The sequence below is a fragment of the Bradysia coprophila genome, assembly GCF_014529535.1.
Source record: "Bradysia coprophila strain Holo2 chromosome IV unlocalized genomic scaffold, BU_Bcop_v1 contig_106, whole genome shotgun sequence".
NCBI classification, from domain to species: domain Eukaryota; kingdom Metazoa; phylum Arthropoda; class Insecta; order Diptera; family Sciaridae; genus Bradysia; species Bradysia coprophila.
Genome location: NW_023503372.1, coordinates 4,774,143 through 4,800,168, shown reverse-complemented (window position 1 = coordinate 4,800,168; position 26,026 = coordinate 4,774,143). Strand labels below are relative to the sequence as shown.

General features: G+C 38.0%; 3 protein-coding genes and 1 long non-coding RNA gene across 4 annotated transcripts; 3 read left to right on the top strand and 1 right to left on the bottom strand.

Moving 5' to 3' along the window:
* Positions 1–1,188: 1,188 nt before the first annotated feature.
* Positions 1,189–2,433, top strand: LOC119071092. The gene is made up of 5 exons (XM_037175735.1): positions 1,189–1,340; positions 1,502–1,612; positions 1,677–1,765; positions 1,831–2,161; positions 2,329–2,433. The coding sequence occupies exons 1-4, from the start codon at positions 1,337–1,339 to the stop codon at positions 2,134–2,136; spliced, it is 510 nt and encodes a 169-aa protein (XP_037031630.1). The 5' UTR covers positions 1,189–1,336; the 3' UTR covers positions 2,137–2,161; positions 2,329–2,433.
* A 1,204-nt stretch (positions 2,434–3,637) lies between these two features.
* Positions 3,638–8,696, bottom strand: LOC119071102. The gene is made up of 3 exons (XR_005086594.1): positions 8,682–8,696; positions 6,504–6,506; positions 3,638–3,782 (listed from the first exon to the last, which is right to left on the bottom strand). It is a non-coding gene; the product is annotated as an uncharacterized LOC119071102 (long non-coding RNA).
* Positions 7,321–25,773, top strand: LOC119071080 (methyltransferase-like protein 7A). Its single transcript, XM_037175719.1, has 5 exons — positions 7,321–7,344; positions 24,726–24,970; positions 25,036–25,130; positions 25,190–25,348; positions 25,406–25,773. Exons 2-5 carry the CDS (start codon positions 24,730–24,732, stop codon positions 25,685–25,687), a joined length of 777 nt encoding a protein of 258 aa, XP_037031614.1. The 5' UTR covers positions 7,321–7,344; positions 24,726–24,729; the 3' UTR covers positions 25,688–25,773.
* Positions 9,617–18,633, top strand: LOC119071053 (fatty acid synthase-like). Its single transcript, XM_037175671.1, has 7 exons — positions 9,617–10,183; positions 10,371–10,501; positions 11,677–11,749; positions 11,823–13,649; positions 13,724–16,343; positions 16,401–16,750; positions 16,858–18,633. Exons 1-7 carry the CDS (start codon positions 9,771–9,773, stop codon positions 18,569–18,571), a joined length of 7,128 nt encoding a protein of 2,375 aa, XP_037031566.1. The 5' UTR covers positions 9,617–9,770; the 3' UTR covers positions 18,572–18,633.
* Positions 25,774–26,026: the final 253 nt, after the last annotated feature.

Here is a 26,026-nt window from a genome sequence, read left to right as displayed (position 1 = left end):
AACATAGCTATATATAGGTCAATATAGCTATATATAGGTCAATATAGCTATATATAGGTAAATATAGCTATATATGGGTCAATATAGCTATATATAGGTCAATATAGCTATATATATATGTCAATATAACTGTATATACGTCTCGTTGCCCAACATACACCAAAAGTGATCAAATTTTTCCCGCTGCCCAACATACATCAAAAGTGACCAAATTTTTCCCGCAGCCCAACATTCACCGAAAGAGATCAAATTTTTCCAGCTGCCCAACCATACCACACAATTTCCAACAAGAAACACATCCCAAAACAACACACATGGCCATCAATTTCATGTGCCAAAATATACAAAACACACACACATATACAAATTGGCTTTTATATGGCATTTGTATGGAGACTTTGGGGAGCTCCAGCTCCCAAGATATGGGTTTTTTCCAACTTTTGAAAATTCCATTCTTATTTTTGGGCCATTATTAGCCTATAACCAAAATTTCAGGAAAATCTATAGAAACGTTTAGGAGTTCCTGGATCCTGGAACTAACTAACTAACTAACGTAGGCGATTTCAGTTATCTGAAAATTCGAAATTTTGCTTATTTTCATACAAACATCAATATTTCGAAGTTCAATATCTCGGCCAATTTTGAAGCTGTAGTAACGTGTGATAGCTCGTTGAACTCGTATTGATGCCCAGATTCCAAATATCTAAGTTTGGGGGTCGTTGGAGTTAAGGGGGAGAAGTAAAAAAGTTGCTGTAAATATGCTCCGCCGTCCTCAAAAAAATTTTGTTAAAACATTTTTGGTAGTGGACTTGCGTCACGCCCGCTAACTAACGTGCGGGCATGATTATCTGCCTAGAACGATAATCTCGATCTGTTCTCGGCAGTTAAATATTGTACGCTTTCGGCTCGGTACATAAAACTTACAAATAGTAAAAAAAAAACATTTTGGACAGATGTACATTTTCAGAACTAGATATTAACCAGACTACTGAAGTGCATGTTAAAACTAATGAAGTAGAAGATTATGTTGCGAATGTTGAAAATACTTAAATCAAAAGAAGTTACACATTAGATTGATACTTGTGCTAATACTCGTGCTGATTCTCAATTTATGTTGTAGTGAACTCTATTTTGTGCTAGCTTTAAGTTCCCCCTTACCCAACAATGCCACTAATCTCCAATATCTTAGAAAGACTGATATGAACGAAAGACATTTCTGATAAAAACAATCATACTGTGACTCAAACGATATCAATTCTCACTCATTTGATTCAACTCGCTCGGTGTTCATTTCGAGTTTCATTGCAATTTTAATCGCTGAACGAAACACTGCAAAATGAGTAAGTAAATATTTTAAGAAAATTGGGTGTGTTGTGTGTACATAACATATAAGTAAGTACACTCTTTTTGATGTAAGACTTTGACAAAATATGCTTGCATGTCAACTCCTGTCCTTTCAGATATTTATTCCTTTCCTAAAATAAGTCAATTTTAACAACAGGCTATTCGTGGTCACCATCGAGCGTTCATTCGACATTGCCCCCGAACGCCCTTTATGCCGGTAGCGATACTGACGGTAGCCAAATATTTGTTGGAAGGTCATTTTTTCAAGGTAAATTGAAATAACTTCGGACAATATATGTGAGAGTTAACAAAATGACCCAATTCACTAAAAGGAGATCAACTGCCATGCAAGATTATACCCAACAAAAATGCTGCCTACGTCAGCTATGATGGTGGCGAACATTTCGTGGATTCCTATGAAGTACAGAAGAGTAAACTATCGCTTGATCTGTGAAAACTAATTCAATTATCTTCTTTGTCATTGAGGTTCTATGTGGACAAGGATTTCAATGGCTATTATCGAGTGATGGAAACATTCCAGACGATGCATTTGTGGCTGGATTTTGCAAAGGTGGCGAACCACTCCACGTGGGCCGTATGCATTTTCAAGGCAGTTTGACTCCTGGAAAAATCCGGCGTTCGCATGGATGTCTGTACATACCATTTAATGGTGTTGAACAGTCATTTCAATCGAATTTCGAAGTTCTGGTTGTGATCAGTGAACAAGTCAATCCACCGCAACCGGATCAACCTGATAAATCTGATCAAGGCTGTTGTTGTACGATGATGTAGAGAACATAATCACATAATATGCTTTGAGTCAACGCACTTCAAGCATGATTGGTACTCTAAATAGAGTACTGAAACGGGTCAGTTTATCAAACAAATTTTTGCACTGTAAAAAAGTGTGGAAAACGTTCTCGCACAAAATAGCACTCTATTTGGCAGGTGTCACTCGAAACACTTTTGCTTGAAGTGCGTTGTTTGAGTGCATAAGAACTTGAATTATTTGCAATTATTTCATTTCGTCTTGGATTTAAAATGTTGCCATAAAAAGCTGATTATTAAACTCTTCAACATTTTAAGACATTTTATTTAGATAAGAACATGGCACTACACTAAACTATCGATTTTTCTTTCGATTTTCAATATAGAAATGAGCTAGAAATTTTCCGTTTCACCCAAAAATCCCGTTTATTTTTGGATATTTTCTCACTTCCTGCGATTATCTCGTAATCTATGCATTCGATTGTAATGTCGTTTTTCATTGTAGCGTGTTTGGCTTATGCATTTCCCGTTTCACAGAGTGGCCCAAAATACCGATTACTTTTTGATTTAAAAGCTCCGATTATTTTCCCAATTATCAACAAGTTTTTTCGTTTGATCAAAGGGTAGCAGTATGGTGTAAGGTAACTTTAACTGCGGAGTGATTTCTGTTTAATATTTCGTTTTGAGTTTAAACTAAAAAAAACTTTGCTGCTAACCAGACACACATTGTAAGTAGTTATTTTTTGGGTAGCTTGAAAGCCTGAAGAAAGTTTTGAGTTCCGATTGAATTTAATTTTCATATTAGTGTCACTCTGACGACCTGTCCAGTTATCTACGAGGGAAAAGGTTGTATCTCGAGCCAACGGCCAGTAATACAATCCCTTAAGTCAAAATTTTGCAGAATTTATCTTCCTCAGAAGCACCTCTCTGATCTTCCTAGACGGAAACTGTGTTAATTTCTTAGTCTAGTGATAAAAAATGTGAAAGTTATAGCTTTCGTTGAAATTTTCGAATGAATTATGTTGATCCGAGGCGGAGTTGAGGTCAGCAAGCAGAAGAAAACGAAACTTTTCAGTTTTATACCCAATTATGTAATGGACGTTATATGCAGGGATTCCACGCACTCACTTTTCTCACTTTTTCCAACTATTTTCAGTCCATTCACTCACTTTTTTTAAAAACCACTTAAAACAGGTTGGAAACCATAAAATATTTTTGAAATTTCACCTGCGGCACTCGCAACTCCCTTATTTTTCTAGTCTTGCACATTAGCATTTAGTAATGTTACCTCTAGAGATAGTGAACGCAGAAACTTTGCGTCGATTCTAATCTTCTTTTTGATCCCAACCACGAGCTTGTACCATTACTTGAACCATTCAAACAGAATGCAAGCTAATTATGATTGAGGGATACGATCAGAGCTTCAAAGCTGTCAGGTGAGTTACAGGTAGCCTGTAACTTTCATACAAACTTTCCTGGTAACTCGCCAGGTTTCAAATCAGGTATGGATCAAGTCTCAATGAAACAAACATCAAATAAAAACGGCAGACACAAGAACAAGAGGAGCAAAAGTTTAAAAAAATGTTGAGCTCTAAAATGGTTAGTTTATCGAAATCCTGATGAAGGTGGATGAAAGTCTGTTTGATTGACCATAACAGTTACAGCAAAGTCTGTTCTATCAATTTCCAACAGAAGTGTTTATCTTCTATGCATATCGAATCGGGTCCCATAGTTTCAACAGAAATCGACGAAATGAGGTTCTGCTTTTCAGTCAATTCTATCTGTCTATTTCCCTTAAATGTTACTAACTTTCCTCAAGGTTTCCTGACTGAGTCACAGGAAATGGAAGATGGAGGTAACGGACTTCTCTAGCTCTCTCTCTGTTTCGTTAGCTAGAATCATTAAATTCTCAATGTTTTCCACATCTAAGTTTAAAACAACATACCAAAACCTGAATTCTTTCTGAATTTACAACAATTTTCGCACAAGGACATTCATGATGATTCGAAAAGTGCTATGACGCAAAAAAGTTCTATTTGAGTTTGACGATTTTTTATTTTTAGGAAATAACTCGCGGAATAACCTTTGGCTTTGCATAAAAATAGGGTACAAATATTCCCGAAAACTCACTTTTTTACCAACTTTTTGATCAGAAAATCAACTATTTCTAACAACTATTTTCGTGGCTTTTGCTCACTTTTCGACTAGGGATGGGAGACGTTCAAAACTATCGATAATATCAATCGAAAGAAATTATCGATAATCGATTAATCATATCTATTCGATATTTTGATATTTATCTGAAAATTCATTATAATATACCGATATATCGGAATATATCGATAAATATCGGATTTTCGGACCGAAATATCGATATATCGAATTATCGATATCTTGATAATTATCAAAATATCAATAATTATCGATTATCGATATTTTTTTTTCATAATTTTCGATAAAAAAGTCGATAATTATCGATTATCGATAATCGATAATCATTATCATTATCGCCCATGCCTATTATCGACTTTTTCACTTTAAATTCTCCGTGGAATCCCTGTATATGCTAAGTGCGTTGAAAGAAGTGTTCGAAACATGAAAAGTACGGTTTTAGAATTATTTTACGCACTAGGCCGCAGGAAAACGCGGCATCCCATTGTGTATAACTCTAAGAGTCATCCAAACAATCACCCACTATTGTTTATCACCAAAGACAATCTTAATCGCCCGCTATACAATGAAACATGACTATGATGAAAATGAATGTTTTTTTATGGATTGCACAACAATTTCCGATAAGTTTTTTTTTGCAGAAATCAACTAAGAGTGAAACTAAGAACACCAACTCAGGTGTGAATACGTAATGTTTGATCCATTAATAGCATCTTTTGGCACAAAAATACGCTGAATCATTTTATTTTCATCACTTTATTAGAAAAAAAAACAGAATATTTCATCGCATTTCATCATATTCATTCAAGATTGAGTCTCTCACAGTAATATTTGAGTTGTAGTAGTAATAGTAAGCTAATCCCTAATAAATTTGCATATCGTATAGCAACATAAATCAAACGCACCTATGCGAACACCACATTTATTGTTGGTGTTAATTCAATTTAACCGATACACGTGCCAATTATTACTACACACAAGTTCATTCGTCTATGAGGATCGTTGTTATTCAAATTCGATAGCATTCAAAACAAATAGCCAAAAACCGAAATTTATTGCATTGAATAAAGGAGTCGAGCTAACAACCAATCACATTTCATTGTCTTCATTCTGTGTAGATATATTCTTAATCGGGCACAGATCGACAAAAACCCGAACCTAAATTTGATTTAGTCATCGTGACTAAGTATATGACTCTGACATTGAATATGTAAAATGATATTCAAAAACGTACAGATCGCATTCAAAAAAAGACGAACAAAAAATCTATTTGAACGAATGTCCACTCTACTAATCGCATCGATTTTTGTTTCTTTTCGCTTCCAAGATTGGTTTTATACACTTTACCTCATCATGAGTTTCTCGTGCGTCAATGTTAGATACTTTCTTGTTTAACAAACAAGAATTGTGCTATTATTAGGACATTGTGACGTAATTAGGACATCGTGATGAGGATGTGTTCATTAATTTGCTAAGTTTCCGATTCATAATAAAAAACCATTTAAATTCGCATAAATTGTATGACTGGTAGATACACTGCCGTAATTTGTATAAGGGACTCAGTGACGTTATCGTCCCATTTATTATACACGTAGCGATGACGTCACTAAGTCCCTTATGCAAATTAAGGCAGTACAACTCCAATCAAAGATTTGACGGAAGGGTTAACCGATGCGGGATTTGTTGATACTTCGTGATATCTTCAGCTGCATCTTGTAACTGTTAGGGTCCACGGAGTATATTATGACAACGAGCCTGAGTAATCAGCTCTTATCGCAACCATTCTTTGTGTTGCACTCTCATTGATTTTCAACAAATTTAAGAAATATTCCAAGCCATTCCGAATGGCTACGAACACATCTCGACGAACATTGAAACAGTTTGCTTCCATGAACTTCACTGTTACCCATTTCAATCGTATGGCTGTAGCGTATCCTTCCACTATTGTAATAATTTGTATATTACACCAGTCAATGTCATTCTTCTCAGTCACAAACGCTTCCATCCATGACGCGGAACCTTGGGCACTTAGAAGATTACGAAGTTGATTGTGAATGTAGACGTGGATGTTACGTTTCGCAGTGAAGAAAAATAAAACTTTTGTGAAACCCAGAATGCGGATGAAGCTGAGCGTACATGTGATTTTGCTTTATTCATCGTCTATATGCACCACGTAATACATGTTGCAGTTTAATACGGTACTTTCGATCTTGATGTACTTCCTTTGCTGGCTCGAAATCAATGAGTCTTGTGCAGGGCTTACTTTAGAGAATTTTAATTCCAAAAATTCAGAAAATTCGGCATTCGGACATCAGTTCGGCACTGTGGCCTGACGAAGTGTTGTCTCGAATTCACCATTTGCATTGAGCAGGATTATGTTAACTGTTCTAAGTGGGTGTAGTGAGTCCAAACTTCACGAACGACACATTTACCCCGTTGAAGCCATTGCAGATTTCGTCAAAGAGATGCTGTTTTGTGACGAGTTTACTTTGTGCTCTCAGATCGTCGATTGCATCCAAGACAATTTTCGTGAAGTTTGTGCCTCTCATTGCAGTAATCGATCTGCTCACCAAACGTACAAATGTTGTTCGTATTTGGTGTATTTGGTATACGATCGGGGAGGTCGTATTTCGACCAATGCGTCCCGTGCACCACATACTGCTGAAACAGGAACGATTCTTCGTTGTCAGTCCATTTAGCACGGCTGTGGCTCGTCGAAGAACGTGTGTAATTTTTCGACATTTTGTTTGCAGTCGTGTGCCGTGGCAAACTTGGAAATTCAGCTAACATTTTGCTTCGGGTGCTCCTACGTATCGTTTGGATTCTGTCAATGCTCGCTTCATTTCATCTGTGATGAGAGTGATGGGGTTTGTTCCATTAGAACGTCTTTTTGAGTTGTTGAACCAACGTGATAGCTGTGCGCTCGTCACGTCAATGTTGAAGTCGTCCCAAATTTTATGCTAATTCATTTCAGGTGTTTCTCATAATTTAAATACTTTTCTTGGGTGCAATTCACTGCTTCTGTGAAAATTAATTGAGTCTTCTACTTCTTTTGATCAACAGGGTGATACTTTTACTTCCATTGTTTAAACAAACATTTTTCTTTATAAAACTACATTGCTCGGAGTACGGCGTTTATTTTAACCGTGACAGTCGATAACAAATGACATAGCCGTGATGTTTCACAAATTAATGCAGTTTTTAGGTTCTTAAATTTTGGCATGACCGTAGACTCTTTTTTTATTAAGTTTGTACCACAACAAACCTTCCTCCAATGATTTTCTACGAAACGTTCCATATTCTCGAGAGCTATGGTTTTGATTACCCTAACCACTATAACACTTTCTGAGCAAAGAAATTTTCGTTTTCACGGTTTTCACTATTATTGTAGTGACGTGAAAGAGACCTAATTCAAAGTTTTCCTTTGTTTTACTGTCACATAAGACAGCAGAACAAAAGAAAAATTTAAATTGGGTCTCTTTCGTGTTGCTATTATGTAGCTACAGTAAGTTCAGCTACATTTCAGGCTCTAGAGCTAGCTCTGCTACATTTTTGACAAGGTACGTGAAAGGTTAATGTTCGAGCTCGACCTAAGCATTCCTACAAACCGTCTTAGATTTCAAGAAGAAATTGGAATTTGAAACGATTTTTATAGTTAGTGAAAAGGGTGTTTCGGCCACCACCGAGCCTATTACTGACTTCAAAATATTTACACCATTTTCAATCATTGCAACCGAGCCGATGCCAATTGACTATTATGATAACACCTTTAAAGGTCGTACTCAATTCAACTATAACCAAACGGTCACGTTTTTTTCATGCGCGTGCATTGATAAGAGTTAATTCTCACAAACTAATAACTTGTTGTCAAGGCAATTACACTCATCAATGGCGGTAAATCCATAAGACATCGGCAACAAGATTTGTTTTCTTAGACTAGCGAATGAACTAAAGTTCAACTGTTTTTTTCCGTATATTGATAACAAGTTACAGTTCATACGCACCTATAATGCGTTCAAGGTCATCACATTTGTGGTAAATCCAAACAACAATCATGAACAGCATTGATAGGTAGATCAAGCAAATATCTTTACATTGAAGTTGAATTTATTCTTCTAATTATCGTTATGTCACACAAAACAATCCAAAAACAACATCGGATTGTTGGATAAACGTATCAATGAATCACTGTGTAACCCTGAGGAAAATCATTCATCGAAAGCTTGATGGAAACTAAACCATGTGTCCATATTGTTAAAATGAATATTATCGAAAATAAATCAATTTTGATTAGCATTTTGCATTAGCGCTTGAAATTTCGAAATTCGAGTTGTTGAATGTATCTATCGCTTCTATTCGGTTCATAATAGAACATATCAGCAACATTGGTCACACACTCACACATACACACACACAACATGATCACAACAATCTCGCAGAAAATGTAATCGCCGAAATTTTGTTTTCCTCATAAAGCTTGAGCGCCTATAATGTCGCTCATTCAATATTCTCTTCGGATCGTTACACGAAACTCTTTCACCTCGAACTTACCATTGCTTACACACTGTCTCTCCGGCATTTTCATTCTTCTTTCCGTGCTTCTCCTAGGTCATGTGTGTAAACTTGAAATGTTTATTAATTGGCTATTCTTTTGTTATCTTACTTTTGATTTGAAAAAGCTTCGACGATTTGTATAAAATTCAAGTTTTTTAACGTATAAACAAACATTCTTGCTTGTTATGTCGTGATGGTATTCACTCTTGGGTGCGAAGAGCATGTGGACGAACGATACTTTAAACAATTTTAAAAGATATTGCCAAATCATTTCATCACCTGAAATGAGTCCTGAGTAGAGCTTCTCGATAAGATTTTCCAACGGTCGTATAAAACAAAGGACGCGGTGTCCAGAAGGTCTTTGGGAGTAATCGTGTCATTTGACCCATTTGACGTTCAAGTAAATGATATTTAAAAATCACTTTCTTCTCCTTCAGCTGCTTTGAGAATGATTTATTGTGTACTTTGCATGAATAGTTGTTATTATACAGAAACATAACATATAACATTAGCGAATTGTAAGAAAAATGAAATTTCATCAATTTAGCTCCGTCAGCTCATTTGAAACGGAGATAAATCAATGGAATTAAATTTTTCTTATAATTCGCTAATTGGTACCGAGTAGCAAACACCATCTCCGCAGCATTTTATGTTTTCCTTTACATTTTTTCACACCTCTATTCTGCTAGCTTCTGTGATTTTTTTTTAAATTTTATTTATTTCGGTAACGACACGACGATAAAGCATATAAAGCCTAGCGCGACGTTCGATCTGGCTCAATTGCTAATCCTACTCGCGCTGTATACGTTGTGATATGATAAAGTGACAAAAAGTGAATCGTGAATCGTGAGGACATAAAAAACGAACATTTCCTGCAAGTGCTAATATAAGGAAATTTGTGTAAAAAAAACTGAAAAACCGAAAAAAAAATTATGAATTTAAATGACGATAGCATTGTCATATCGGGAATATCGGGACGTTTCCCAAATTCCAACAATGTTCGCGACTTTTCACACAATTTGTACAATAAAATTGATATGACCGATGAGGATGAAAGTCGATGGAAACACTTTCATTCGGAGGTGCCGCGTCGTTTCGGAAAAATTCGCAATCTGGAAAAATTTGACGCGCCCTTCTTTTCGACCCTGAATAAACATGCTAATTGGACGGACCCGCAAATGAGAATTCTGCTCGAACATGCGTATGAGGCTATATTGGATGCTGGGATAAGTCCTCAATCGTTGGTTGGAAGCCGAACGGGAGTATTTATTGGATGCAGTATATCGGATTCAAAGGATTCGTTTGTTCATCGAAATCCACCGAAGGATGGATACGTTGTTTTAGGGTAAGTTAGTGTGTGATATGGGATGAAGTCAACGCCTATACGTACTAGATATTAAAGAGTGCGGATGTGTTGTGTACGTAATATGACGACGTGTAAAATGTAGTGTCCTTCAATATTTCGAATAGTTTGTTTACGAGAAATTGATTTTTTTGTTCAAATTTTTTTAAAATTGTATTTCTTTGTCCAGAAATGCTAATTTTTATCTATCAAATCGAATATCGTATGCACTCGGTTTGTGCGGTCCGTCGTTCACCGTGGATACAGCATGCTCAAGTTCGGCATACGCGCTCGATTGTGCTTTTCGATATCTTGAATCAGGTAATTATTGACCATCGTGTAGAATGTTGATGGAAAAAGAATCTGATCGATCGATCGTAATCTGATAGTTTCGTTTTGTGTACGTTATTACGGATAATCAATAGTCGTGTTTCAGTAATAAATTGTAGATTGAAATAAAAAACGAGGAAAAAAATCAATTCAAACTTATCGAATTGCTGAAATTCTTATCAGTAAAATGCAAATTTTCGCACGAAAGTTTTTGAATTTTTTTTTTGTTCGAACATTTTAACGACTTTTTTTGTACAACTTTTAAGTAGTTGAAGGGTAGAAGAACACAAGAATGATAGAAATTCTTTGAGCATAGGGATGAAATGAAATGTAGTCGTTCTCACTGTCTCGATGAAAACCGGTTTCTCGCATTTTCTGGTCGTATTTTCTTGCTGTGACATTTTTTTGTGAAGACATGTGGATGCAGTCCTCGCCTTCGGCTCTGAAACAACCTTCTCACACGCCTCCACAAAAAATGTCCCAACAAAACAGTGATGTACTATTACGTGCTTTTGTTTTTCCTAGAGTCGAAAGTGGCTCATTATACACCTAGAAAAAACAAGAGAATTCGTTTGAGTTTCAAACGCATGTGAATTCGGAATTAAAATGGAAAGTCACGTTTAGTGTGATTGTTTTGATTTCGGCTTCGCCTCACACATAAAAACTGGACTCTTCAACTGTTGTACCTTGTCATGTAAATAAATAATCCTTTATTATAAGAGTCGATAGAAGCCATAGAACATTGTGTATCCAGGTCCGAAGCACCTGGAAACGTTTTTATGGTAGAGTTAGACTCCCAGATAAAGAATAGCTCGGGTGTCAATTTTAAGAAATGCCAGCTCAGACCCAAAAGTCCACGTTTTCCAGACATTCTATTTAATTAGTGAGAAGCAGGAAATAAATATTGAAAAAGAAATTTTCTTCTTAAAACTCTCAGAACAGTGAATTCTGAAGAGAAAGAATACCGAAGGAACAATTGTGTAGTAAATACAGGGTGGACTGAAAAATTGTGTCAATTAAAGTTGTAAATTTGTTTTGTTCAGAAAATGGTATGTAGCTCCTTTTTTCGAGCCAGCCCAACTCTAGGTCAGATTCTAGATCATCGCAATATTCGTATACGTCCCGTATTTCCGATCTTTTTCATTTAATTTAATTCTTAAAAATAGGTGTCTGCGATGCTGCACTCGTGGGTGGATCTCAACTGATTTTAAATTGTGGACTGGCTACCGAATATACCAAGTGAGTTAATCTTCTGTGAATAAGAGTTTGATATTATTTTGAATCATTCGTTCTTCCCGTGTTACACATACAGATTGGGAATTCTGGCAAGCGATGGAGTATGTCGTCCATTCGATGAAAACGCAACAGGCTTTAGTCGTGCCGACACGATCTGTGTTATATTCCTACAGAAGCAGAAAGACTCGAAACGAGTCTACGCGAATCTCGTGTACAGCAGTTCAAATAACGATGGTTTCAAGAAGGAAGGAGCATCGTTCCCATCGAAAATAATGCAACAGAGACTTATTGAAGACTTCTACAAAACATTGAAATTCGATCCGGGTCAAGTCAATTTCGTTGAAGCTCACTCAACTGGAACGAAACTTGGAGATCCCGAAGAGGTGGCGGCAATTGACGAAGTGTTTTGCAAGAATAACAACCGGACGGGTGAATTGATCATTGGCAGCGTTAAATCAAATATGGGACATGCTGAGGCTGCATCGGGGATGGCGTCGATTGCAAAGGTTTTGATTTCGCTTGAGAATAAGAAATTTCCGCCAAACATAAATTTGACGTCGCCACGATCCGATGTTTCAGCGTTTTCCGAAGGACGGATAAAGGTTGCCACGGATGTTGTGGATCTGAAAGGTCAATTCATTGCTATGAATTCTTTCGGACTTGGTGGAGGTAATGCCCATGCTTTGTTCTTGGGCAATGCGAAAGAGAAGGTCAATTGTGGATTACCAGATGACGATTTGGGACGAATCGTTTTGTGGTCCGGAAGAACAGAAGCTGCAATAAATGCAATTTTTGATGATATAACACAACGGCCGTTAGACACAGAGCATATTGCCCTTCTGCAGAACTCTCAGATACAAACGACCAGTGCAAATACTTATCGCGGTTTCGGAATGTTTGAAAATGATCCAGTCACTGAACGGGCGAAGTGTACCCAACGTGATATTCAATATTTTAACGGTACTCGACGTCCGATTGTCTTTGTGTACAGTGGAATTGGTTCACAGTGGCCGGAAATGGGAAAACATTTAATGGAAATTCCATTGTTCGCAAAGTCGATCAACTATTGCCACAATGTGTTGATGAAGAAAGGTATCGATTTGAAGCAGATACTTACGTCGACGGATCCGGATACCTTTAACGATGTCATGAATTCTTATGTTGGAATAGTTGCAATTGAAATTGCGTTAACGGATGTGCTGCACTCATTGCATATTTCACCTGATTACATAATTGGACATTCGGTGGGTGAAATCGGATGCTCTTATGCGGATGGTTGTTTTACAGCTGAGGAAGCAATACTAACGGCACACGCAAGAGGGGAATCAAGTAATGAATCAGCAACTATTAATGGTGGAATGGCTGCAATTGGAATGCATCACACAGATCTGTTGGAAATACTTCCAGACGACATTGATATCGCCTGCCACAACGCTGCTGATTCAACCACAATAAGTGGTCCGCTAGAGAGTGTACGTTCATTCATTGAGCAGCTAAAAGAAAAGACAGTTTTTGCTAAAGAAGTCGCATGCTCAGGAGTACCATTGCACAGTCGATATATCAGCGAAATCGGTGAAAAACTGCACGACAAATTGCGAACAATCATTGAGAGCCCAAAACGCCGATCCAAAAAGTGGTTGAGTTCGACTTTCGCGGAAAGTTTGTGGAACAAAGACGAAACTCTGTTTTCGTCTGCTGAATATCATACGCAGAATCTGCTCAATCCGGTTTACTTCGAAGAAGTAACGGACATGTTGCCAAGGAATGCGTTAACAGTTGAAGTTGCTCCACACGGATTGCTGAAAGCAATTCTGAAAAGGTCATTTAGCGAAGGGCTGCACATCAGCCTAACACAACGAGACAACAAAGATGGCATGAGATATTTCGTGGAAGCGTTGGGAAGGTAAGAACTTCTTTCGTAACCAGCGAATCCGTAATTTATGAGTCGATCCTAACATCCCCATTTTCAATTTCCAGACTCTTTCAACACGGTGTCGACATGGATGTATCCAAACTCTACCCACGAATTGAATTTCCTGTATCGCGTGGAACGCCAATGATATCCCCGACGATTAAATGGAACCACGAAGAAAACCATTACGTCCCGCACTTTGATACATACAACACATTCGAGCGTCGTAACTTCGTCATAAACATCAGCGACAAAAAGTTCGAGTACATTCAGGGTCACATGATTGACGGTCGAGTACTATTCCCAGCAACTGGTTGGATTGTTCTGGTCTGGGAAACATTCTCCATGATGATCGGTATACCGTACGAGAAAGTTAAAGTAGTTTTTGATGAGGTTCGGTTTTTGCGCGCCACATCACTCAATAAAAACCAGGACGTCCTCATCACTGTTTCCATACATCGCGGAACCGGCAGCTTTGAAGTGATCGAGGGAAGTGCTGCCGTTTGCCTTGGGTTTATTAAACAAGTGGACGAAATTACGATGTCGGAAATCACCGTACTCAGCGATGAGAATACGGTGACGCTGCCTGAGGACGATTTCTACAAAGAGATGCGACTGCACGGTTTCTTGCATCTGGGCGCGTTTAAGGGAGTTAAAGAAATTCGTCACGATGGTTTAAAGGGCAAAATCAAATGGAACAGCAATTGGATCACGTTCATTGATAGTATGACACACTTCGAGGAATTGGAGACGAACGCTAGAACATTGGCATTGCCTACAAACATACGAAGGATTGTCATCGATCCATTCTTACAGTATAAAATGCTGGAAGAGAAAAACAGGGCTCTTCGAAACGAAAACAATCAAAATCAACCGGAAGGCGTTACAGATCCGGAAATACTTTATGACGTCGCAATATCACCCTATCTGCGAATCATTCAAGCTGGAGGCGTTGAAATTCATGACAAAAGAAATCGTGTGGTAAATCGCCGCAGACCCAGGGAACCGTTACTCGAAACCCACCAATTCATTCCGTTTTTCCCCGATACCAAATTTACTGTGAAGAATGCAGTGAAAATCGTTGTGCACTTGGCGCTGGAAAATTATATCCAAAGAAAATTCACAGCCCTTGAGATTGACCCAGCTGCCGATGGCACAGAAGCTACCGAACCATTAAGTGAACTCTTATCGAAAGCGTTGCGTGAAACTCCACTGGTCATATCCGACATTACGTTGCTTACTTCCAGAGAGGAGGTACGACTCGAAAATGTTGCAATTAGCACTGAGGAAGCATCGTCATTCACTGGTGTCGATATTATAATTAGATGCCAGTGCCTGGGTGACAGCGAATTCATTGAAAATGCCAAGAATATTTTGTCAGAAAATGGTTACATTTTGTCACGAGAATCATCGGAATGGGCTGGAGAACCCACGGATCGTCTTCGATTGATAGCAAAACTAAAAACCGACGGTGGAGAATGTCTGCATTTACTTCAATTCGAAAAGGATTCGAAAGTAGTTGTGCCACAAAATATCGTAGAAATTACATCGAGTGTAGAAGATTGGCTCGATGTGTTAAAGGAGTCGCTGAAAAGTGGTCCAACGGTTATTTATGCACAAAACACTGAACCATCCGGAATCCTTGGCTTTGTCAATTGCATTCGTCGTGAATTCTTGACTGAAAGTTTGAAATGCTTTTTGATCATCGATTCAGATGCACCACCATTTGACGTCAACGATTCCTTCTACCACAAACAACTGCTCCTCAACTATCCAATTAATGTGTTGAAAGGAGGTGAATGGGGAAGTTACCGTTACCTTGATATGGTGCCAGAGTTGGACAGTCCTACAGCTCGTGAGAATCACTTTTTTGCAAATTGTTTGATTAAAGGAGATCTATCAACACTTACGTGGCTCAACGGTCCATTGGAAGTTAATGGTAGCAGTCCCGATATAATTAGGGTTCAGTACGCATCGCTTAACTTCAAAGACATAATGTTAGCACTGGGAAGAATACCTGATAACACTTATGACCGCGTCGGTATGCAATGTGTTCTGGGTCTCGAATTTTCCGGAATTAAAGTCGATGGAAGAAGAGTCATGGGCATTGGACTAAATGCTGGAGCACTTGCAACACACTACGATGCGAAACAGGCAATGCTGTGGGACGTGCCAGAATTTTGGAGTTTGGAGCAGGCAGCCACAGTTCCTCTCGTGTATTTTACCGTCTACTTTGCATTTTTCGTCACAACAAAGATCCAAAAGGGAAAATCAATTTTAATTCATTCTGGGAGTGGTGGCGTTGGACAGGCGGCCATCGAAGTTGCATTCAACTACGGGCTAGAAGTGTTCACCACAGTCAGTACAGCCGAGAAGAAGAATTTTCTGTTAGCCAAATTTCCGCAATTAAAAGCCGAAAACATTGGAAACTCGCGGAACACAACGTTTGAGAAACTGATCTTGGAAAATACGAAGGGCAAAGGTGTCGACTATGTGCTGAATTCGTTGGCAGACGAAAAGTTACAGGCGTCAATCCGGGTACTGGGTATTGGTGGAACTTTACTCGAAATTGGAAAGTATGACATGCTAAACGGGACCCAGCTGGACATGAGATATCTCACGAAACGTATTAGTCTGAAGGCTGTCATTTTTGACGACCTTCAACATGATTCAGAGGAAATGAAGGTACATTTTACAAACGTTGTGCCGATGATGAGTTCAGGCAATTTCCGTTCGTTTCAGATCGTTTACAACTTAGTCAATGATGATATTGCGGCGGGCATTATTAAGCCATTAAATACAACGATTTTTGATGCCAATGACGTCGAAGAAGCATTTCGGTTTATGGCGAATGGAAAGCATATCGGAAAAGTTCTGCTTAAGGTTCGACAACGTGAAACCGAAACATTGTCGTTGCCATTGGCTACAATCAATCGAATTTATTGTGACCCGAATAACTCGGTCGTGATCGTGGGTGGACTGGGTGGGTTTGGACTTGAATTGGCTGAATGGTTGGTATACAGAGGATGCAAGAAATTGGTGTTGAGTTCCAGTAGAGGCATCACCAACACCAACCAATATATAAGAACCGAGTAAGTAGAACTTTGTAGCCGTTGATTGAGGACAAATGTCCCTGATTCACAGTGGTGCACGTAATCCAATCAAAAATCAATTAACGGAATCGTATGTCTGTTCGCAGGCTACTGAAAATCTATGGAGCAACCATCGAAATCAGCACCGCAAATATTGCTACCGAAGAAGGATGCGAAGAATTGTTACAGACAGCCCTGAAGCTAGGACCCGTGGAGGGAATTTTCAATCTTGCTGTTGCCTTACGCGATTCAATCTTAGAAAATTCGGATGCAAAAATGTTCAACGAATCATTGGTTCCAAAAGCCTTGGCTACAATAAATCTTGACAAAGTCTCTCGCAAATTCTGCCCCAATCTGCGGCACTTCGTTGTATTTTCCAGCATGTCTTGTGGTCGTGGCAATGCGGGTCAAAGCAGTTATGGACTGGCCAATTCAGTGATGGAACGTATCATTGAGCAAAGACACGAATTGGGACTACCAGCGAAAGCGATCCAATGGGGAGCTATCGGTGATGTTGGATTGCTGGCTGAGTTTCAACTGAGTAATCTGGACAAGGATATTAGTGGAACACTACCACAGGCCATTTCGTCGTGCCTTGAAGTACTCGACCGATTGCTCGACTCAACTGATGCTATTGTTTCGAGCATGGTCGTCGCCGATAAGGATGTCAGTGAGGCGGGAAAACGCAACATCATCGATACAATTCTGAAGATAATGGGAGTGCGAGACAAAAAATCAATTTCCATGGACTCAACGCTAACACAGCTGGGTATCGATTCATTGATGGGTGTGGAAATACAACAGGTTGTCGAACGGGACTATGACATTACATTCACGTCTCAAGAGCTTCGATCGCTAACGCTTAGTCAACTTGAAAAGCGAGCAATGTCGAGAAATTCAAGCGACGGCGGTAACAATGCTGAAGATCTGGCTGCTGATGGAATTTCATGGATGCGCCTGTTAATGGAGGGAGTGGTGGATAGTGACACAATGGAACTATTTTCGACCGAAACAATTTTGAAAGCAAATGATGTGCCGGTTAGCGATACGAAAATTCTGATCATACCCGGCTTTTATGGCGTCGCCGCAGATCTGTATCGAAATCTTGGACAAGAGTTGAATCAACCAGCATTTGTGCTACAACTTCTGGAGACCTCAACCTGCACTGAACTTGATGAAATTGTTGAAGCGATTACACCGAACGTTCTCAAACTGTACGATGATGTGGACAATTTCATTTTGATCGGCCATTCATTCGGCTGCAGTCTAACATTGAAGCTGGCTGCGATACTGGAAAACGTCGGTAAATTCGGTCAAATCGTTCAACTGGACGGATCGCCTCAATACAACAATCGTTTTGCGCAGAAATTGTCGCCCGAACGAAACGACGATGGTATCCGCGAAGCGATCGCAATGATTGTGTTCGATTCGTTTATGCCATATGCGGATCCGGATGTTGTTAAGCGGTCGTTTGATAGCCACAAAAAATGGGAAGATAAGGTCGACGCGATGCTGTTGGAGTCGGCCGACAAAATTCCGTACAATTACGAATTCATTAAGCTGAACATTTTCACAGCCGTCCGGAATCGTTTCAATATCGTTCTGAACGCGAACGAGAATTCATTCACGACACTGATCCACACCAAAATATCGCTAGTCAAGGCAGGCAGTTCATCGTTGAATGGATTGCATAAAGACTTCGGACTGTCGAAGTACTGCAGCGGTCAGCTTAAAGTTAGGACTATTGACGGAGATCATGTGACTTTGTTGAAACATGTCGACTTGCCCAAATTAATTGAGGAATTGACTGCTGTAAAGTAAGTCCATCCAAACCATGTACAGTAATCTTTACCAACGAAATACATTAATAAAGTAAAAGAAAACAAAAAGACGGCGCAGGCAGAACTTAATTGTTTACATATTTCATCGTCAGCACAACTTTAGAGTACGTCAGCTAATTTATCTCTATAGGGGCTGTTCGCAAATGACCTCACGCTTACAGGGCCTATTTTTGGGAAATTGATTTCCTAAATTTGCTAATAATTTCCGAAATTTGCCAAGGTTTTCCAAAATTTGCTAGAATTTGCCATTAGCAAATTTGGAAAATTTTGGAAATTTTAGTAAATTGTGGAAAATCAATTTCCCAAAAGTAGGCCCTGTCATCACGCTATTTTACGCAATTTTCGGCACCCTTTCCCCATCGTCAAGAATAGGCAAAATTAACCCAAATTTGTTATTTCGAACTTTGACAGTGAAGTTCGCCAGTTCTCAACCGAATAGGGTTCGGTCAAGAATTGCATCTCTTATTGTTAGCAACGACAGAAATAGGCGATGATTACTGGCTCTGATAGGAGGAAGTGTATGTCAAGACATATGAAGTCTCGTTTTGGTAATGCTGGACCAAGTTTGACTTTAAGATTGTCTTACAAGTAGAACTGCATAATATTCACTACAACCACGATATCGATCAATCAAATGCTTGATCTAGACTGTTCGCAATTCACTTTACGCTTTTTCATCACCTGCCTATATCAGGTCCTATTCAATATAAGAATAATAGTCATTACTTCAGTCCATTATTACACAGAGGACCGTTTTACATGTAGAAGTAAGTGGATAACGCATCACTTTGTTCTCTGAAATCTCTCACATCTAAAGGAGTAACTCACCTTTTTCATGTCTGTCGGTCTGACCAGTGAACCCCTTTTTTAAGTTTTCTGTTTTTATTCAAGATTTCATATCCCATTCACAATTGTCCTGATATCTACATTTCCGGGCGCATTTTCAATGGATCGTATTGCAATGTTGATTCCCCACTCGAACATCCCGCTTGATTTTTGTAGAATTGGCCTGAAATTGATCGGTTTGGTAGAAATAAAATACGTTCCACCAGACGCATGTTTTACAATTTCTATTTCTGTTCGAGATTTGGACAGTCGTTTTCGTGGACGTCTTCGTTGGCGAAGAATAGAATCTTCAGTTGGAACGGCAATATTCGAGTCTTGTTCTGCTGTGTCGCTTGCCAACCGTTCACCAATACTCATCTTTGCAGGTTCCAATTCTGAAGATTCCTTTACTGCTGTTTGAGACGTGCGAGGTCGTTTTCGTGGGCGAAAACTCTTTTAGCCTCTTTAGCCTCTGCTTTCCTCTTTTAGCAGAATTAAAATCGGCTCCACCAATCGCTTTACAGTTTCTATTTCTGTTCGAGATCCCTCTTTTCGTGGACGCCTTTTATTTGTTTGGTGCGATTAAAATCTTCAGACATTTTAGCTTCATCAATAACATCAATGAGATGAAGTTCCTGTTCCATTTTCACAGGAGGACATTCGATAAACTGAATCTCCTCCAAAAATTCGTCTTCTCTTTCCTTTTTAACCGAGCAGGCGTTTACATTTACTAACTCCTGCGAAATTCTGACCGATTCATCCGTCATATACAATGACTCGTCCCAGTCGCTGATATTTTCTTCTTTAACATAAATTTTGCATTTGACTTTAGGAGTAACTCCATTAAGTAATGAGTCCCCTCTGTTCTGCCGCAAACCACAATGAAGCTTGGGTGGTTTGGCGGTTTCAATTTGCTCTGTTGACTATTTTTCCATCTCTACAAATAAATTTGCAATGCCGTTGGTGCTTTCAGTTGATACGAAAGTCGTTCACCACGTCTCTTGTCTTCTATTTTGGCTCCTAATTTTCCTTCTGTTCAGCTGATTCTGTTTGGTAAGAAATAACTAAATAAAGCTTTGATCTCTGTGAATACGCTGTAAGATCCTCAGTTATTTTAAATTTGGTACTTCGTGGATAAGGATAAATGTACAACCGAATTATATACGTTTCACACCGAACGTCAAATTCGATTCTCTAAGTAGAGGAAACTTATTTCAGGAGCTCATCCAGAGAAGCAAAATCAGACACTAAATAAAACGAAACCAATTTTGATAAATATTTTCCTTTACTACGGAAAAGTCTTTCCCTACTTCGTAAAGGAAAACGTTATACTACACTCGGATAAATAATTTTATATTTCGTATTACGATGAGTAAAAGTACCTTGGGCTAAAGCCCTCCGACACTTCCACTTATCTGGATACGAAATATCAAATTCCTTCCCTTGTATAGTAATAAACTATTTTTCTCTGTTGGTTAATGTAATGTCAATATGAAGCTTGCTAAGCCAAAAGGTTTATCCACGGCAGAGTAAAAGTAACCCAGGCAGGAGCGCTTGTTTGACTAGGGACCTGAATAATCTAGTAGCCCTATGTTTTTCGCGAATTAAATTTTTCAACTTATGTCAGTGTTCATTTGAGTTCATTTTCATACAGTGTATTAGGTCTACATTTGACAATGAACCGCTCCTGCCAGGTTTACTTTTACTCTGCCGTGGTTTATCTTAAAGATGAGCTATATTGCGGTTGAGAAGGTCCAGAGATAGGAGTGCTATTTTAGAGCGCTAGTAAAAATTTTTCGCATATATTTGCGGCATTTATACCACCAAAAACAGAGTTAAACGTGTAATATGAAATTTTCTTGTCAAAATCTAATCACGAGATCGGAACTGGACTTACAAAGGTTTTGTTGCCAATATATTGAGTAAATTTAATGGATGATGATATAGGTTGAAATGAAGAGATTTGAAGGTGCAAGTGTTGCAGTGTAGTGCCGATACATGTATACATGACTTTTATAGACAAATCGCTGTATGACTTACTCAAATTGTACGGGTCTCTTCTTATGTTTTTTGAATTACAAAGACGATAATGGGAGTAAGTCGACAGCTGTATAAACGAATGAAGCAATAATAAGTTTGATAAAAACAAAGCAAAAATGTTTCAGACCGATACTAAATATGTTACGAAAAATTCGTTTAATTACCCACATTAGGGAGATTTTGTCGATTTTCAACTATAACAAGTTGCAGTAAAACTTAAAAATTATATGTTCACCAGGTGCGAATCCACCTATGAGCGGTCATCGCGACTGCCCAGGAATAGCAGCATTCTAACAAACCCATACATATTGTTTACAAAATTAGGAAGCCTAAAATCAAACAAATTTCATTACACTGTATTCCTACACTTCTAACATTGCGTAATTTGCAAGTGGACACTGTACGCCTTTAGGCCTCCATCATCAAATACTCATCATCGATTAAGTCAACGCACTTCAAGCAAAAGTACTATTAATGACAGCTGCCAAATAGAGTACTATTTTGCATGAAATTTTATCCCCACTCTTTTCGCTGTCAAGTTTCAGTACCCTATTTAGAGTACCACTTTTGCTTGAAGTGCGTTGATTAAGTGCTTCACCAACAAATACTGTTGATGTGGTCCTCCATCAAACAGTGTTGATGTGAGTAAATTTAGTTGAATTTCGGATCAAACTTTGAACTTACTTACCTTGTTTTACGTGTCAGTGTGATCATCATTTCTTTTAGACAAAATATGATCACTGGCAATTATTCGTTACCAAAGTTCGTGGGAAGAAGTTGGCATTGGATCTTACCAATTATACATGGAGGGAGGCGTTACTTTGTGAAAAACCGCTACCATCTTATTGTGTAAAGAAAATAAGGACTAAATTGTAGTTCAGGGGACAGGCTGGGATTCCCAGCTAGTTCCTTAAACTGCAGTTAGTTAAAAAAAATCCTAAAGGGTGCAAGTGACGCAAGTCCCTGTGTCTACGTTACAAAACAACGGATAACGCTGGGAGTGACGCATTCTGCGTTCGTCTGAACGCAAAGGTTATATAAAAAAATACAAAAAAAAGTTTGCGTCACAAAGTGTCAGATGATTCTGGTCACCAATTTTTGAATCACATATTTTTTCCTATTTTAAGAATTTTCTTAACAGTAGTTTCCTCCACTTGTGACGTTATAAACGTATATTCCAAATTTTAAGGAGATTAATAGAAACGTTTGGGAGTAAGTGGTATTCGGAAACTAATTAACTAATTGAACGCGAACATAGAAAATTGCAGGTCTCTCGACGGCCTCTACGGGCTGTTTCTGGTCCCCCTTCAATTTCGTTAGGAAACAATAGGGAAACGTTCGTAATGACTTTTTATTCATGATTTCACTATTTTAAATCCTAAAATAAGTCATTGAAGTTGTACAGCGCTATCACGAGTAACATACAGATAGCAGGAGATCTACACTGAATTCTTGGTATAAGTTTCGTATATCTGAACCAGTTTGTCTGAAAAAATTTTTTCAGATGAGTTTTAATGATCGGAATTGTGGTTTATCTGTGAAGATAAGAAAAGTAAGGCTGAGTGGTCCGGCGATATTGCAAAAAAACTGTCTTTTTCGACGATTTCTATAAGCTGCTCGCACTAATCAACGAAGATATAAAAAAAAATAATAAATAATAGAAGGCAATAACGATGAAATTCAGTAATATCGAATACTGTGTACAACGTTATTGCAGATTTTTGTGGTAATTGTCAACTAATTGTGTAAAAAAAACTAGACTTCAATGTTCCTTTAGACATGTTCGATAATTCCTTCGATTGATAAAATATCGATTATTTCCTTAAAATCGATTATCAATATTTTCAAAAAGTCAATATCAATCGAATATTTTATCGATAATCAATGAGTGATAAAATCGGTAAGATATTGTCTGTTAATTTGCTGTTTATAATTTTTAAGAGTTTGATTGTTAATCGTTGTAATCGTTCATCATCAGTTGGCAAACATGCTGCCGATGATTATTCCGAATTAAATCAATAAAAGTCTATTTTTTTACACAATTAAATTCCGATCATTAAAACTCATCTGAAAAAAAAAGTTCAGACAAGCTGTTCAGATATACGAAACTTATACCAAGACTTCAGTGTAGATCTCCTGCTATCTGTATATTACTATATTACTCGTGATAGCGCTATACAACTTCAATGACTTATTTAGACTTTAAAATAGTTCAATCATGAATAAAAAGTCATTACAAACGTTTCCCTATCGATTCCTAACGAAATTGAAGGGGGCCAGAAACAACCCTTAGAGGCCGTCCGTCCTTTGCATTTTTCATACAAAAAACCAAATTTTGAAATCCATCCAAATCTTAACCGATTTTAGTCCCGAATTTCTTTTATCTTTGTATTAAAGGACTTGCGCTGACTAACTTGCGGACATGATTTCGCCACTGCATGCGTAAGTTGTTTTACACGCGTAGTATCGCGGAAATAAAAATCGATTCCGAAAATAAATATCCAAAATTAATATTTTCAACTAAAACGACTAAAGCGACAGCAACAGGAGTATGTATTTAGACAACTGCTTTAACGCAAGGTGCAAACATTATAATAGAACCATATCGAATGATTTTGACTTTATTTAGTAATTAGAGTGATTGCGAATATGATTAATAATGAGAAGCTGACGTAAAACGTTTCCATGCAAAAATGTGGGAGCTATGTGGGAGTCTTGTAATAGTTATTTACATGACAAGGGATTAAAAGTTGAAAAGTCTAGTTTTCGTGTGAAGTTTGTTGATCCAAGGCGAAGCCGAGGTCAACAACCACACGAAAACGAGACTTTTCATGTTTATACCGAGTTTTGTAATGGATTGGAACTCTAATGATATAAGTCTGACGTTAACTTATATAAGTGAAAATCGAAATATTCATAGCACTGTTCCTAGCATTAATATAGGAAATATTTTTCTGCACTTTTACCCTCTTATCAGTATGAAAAGTTGCTTTTTGACGTCTGAAATACGGGTGTAAATGCAGTACTATGTAATCTCTTTATTATAGACTGACTCCTCCACAGATTTCGTATGAAGAAGTTACATAAAATTTTCTTGTTCGCACTTACAGTTTTATAAGTCTTGAACGCAATCTTTCTATTCAACTGTTTCAAAGCAAGGGCTATAGATACGTTTCGCGAAATATTCCAGCTTTAATAAATTAGTAAAAAAATTTTGTAAAGTAAAATCTGTTGATGGTGACACTTCGCATATTTAATTTAGTTTATGGAAAAATGGAAATTTTTTTCACGAAATCTATCTATTGGAGGGTGTTTGATTTGTTTGCTTTCCTGAAGTCAATCCTGTTGACAGCGAGATCAATATTTTTCGCATTTTCTTATCCGAAAGCCGTCGAACTTATTTACAATAAAAGTCTAATCCCGTTCAAACGAGAATTATTTGCAGACATCAGCTCAATTATTCCATTCAAGAAAAATGGACCAATTAGAATTTTGGAGGTAGGAATTGGACCGGGTAAGTGATGCAGAGTAATGCTTAGAAACAAGTTTCAATTTAGAGAATGGCTACCTCAATTTCAGGATATAACTTGGAATTTTATCCCAAAAAATGTCAACTCATTGGTCTGGACAAGAATCCATATTTCGAAAACGTGCTGCTGGGAAACTTACAGAAGGTTAACACTGAGTCTTAAGGAATATGAACAATCAACCAAGTATTTTGTACCATTAACAGCACCCAGAAATTACTTTAGAAAAGTTTGTCAATGAACGTGCCGAGAATATGGCCTCGATACCATCAAATAGTATCGATGTGGTCGTCACTTCCAATGTACATTGCAGTGTGGATAACAGTCAAAGTGTTTTGAAAGAAATTCGAAGAGTTCTGGTGCCCGTAAGTAGATTTAGTACAATTTTCGGTGAAATTATCTTTCAAACCTTTCGATATCAGGGCGGTCGATATTACTTCCTCGAACATTGCCTTGATGAACCTGGAACTACTCGATTCAAATGGCAAATGTTCGTTAATAAAATTCGACTCTGGCAGTTGACATGGCACGGATGCATTTTCGATGAGTTTGAACCGAAAATTTCGAAATTTGGTCGGTTCAATTACAAAGGGAAACGTTACACAGCAGAACACCAGCCTTTCATTTATTATGTATTACTGATAGGATTAGCAGCTTATCTAACGTCGTCTCATTACGGTGGATGTGCTATAAAAGAAAAATAAATGGCTCGGCGGAAAGTGGTTTATATTAGGTTTGGTTCAGAGTAGAGTTTAATTTGTGCCAACAGTTTTTACTTCATTAAAGCAAATAAAAAATTCTCCAATAAATTGAGTTGGGTTATCATGTCGGACAACAATAGACAAAATAGAAACATTTTGCAAAAAGTGAAAATCTGTCCAATTTTGTCAATATGCCCCTCTGTCCTGCCAAGAGGCTCAAGTAAGTAATTCCCTCATGTAAATATATCACACAGAACGTCGTTGTAGGTCGAGCAGGTCGGTTAAGTAGCTTCAACAGCGAGATCATATTTTTCCGCCCTTTCCTATCTGAAAACCGTCGAG

Excerpts from the sequence above, each read along its gene's own strand:
- LOC119071053 (XM_037175671.1), top strand. The coding sequence starts at position 9,771 with ATGAATTTAAATGACGATAGCATTGTCATATCGGGAATATCGGGACGT. Across the intron at positions 11,750-11,822 it reads CTGGCTACCGAATATACCAA|ATTGGGAATTCTGGCAAGCG; the intron begins GTGAGTTAATCT and ends TTACACATACAG. Across the intron at positions 16,751-16,857 it reads AACCAATATATAAGAACCGA|GCTACTGAAAATCTATGGAG; the intron begins GTAAGTAGAACT and ends GTCTGTTCGCAG.
- LOC119071080 (XM_037175719.1), top strand. The coding sequence starts at position 24,730 with ATGGAAATTTTTTTCACGAAATCTATCTATTGGAGGGTGTTTGATTTG. Across the intron at positions 24,971-25,035 it reads GGAGGTAGGAATTGGACCGG|GATATAACTTGGAATTTTAT; the intron begins GTAAGTGATGCA and ends CCTCAATTTCAG. Across the intron at positions 25,349-25,405 it reads TTCGAAGAGTTCTGGTGCCC|GGCGGTCGATATTACTTCCT; the intron begins GTAAGTAGATTT and ends TTTCGATATCAG.
- LOC119071092 (XM_037175735.1), top strand. Across the intron at positions 1,613-1,676 it reads TGGAAGGTCATTTTTTCAAG|GAGATCAACTGCCATGCAAG; the intron begins GTAAATTGAAAT and ends ATTCACTAAAAG. Across the intron at positions 1,766-1,830 it reads ATTTCGTGGATTCCTATGAA|GTTCTATGTGGACAAGGATT; the intron begins GTACAGAAGAGT and ends TTTGTCATTGAG.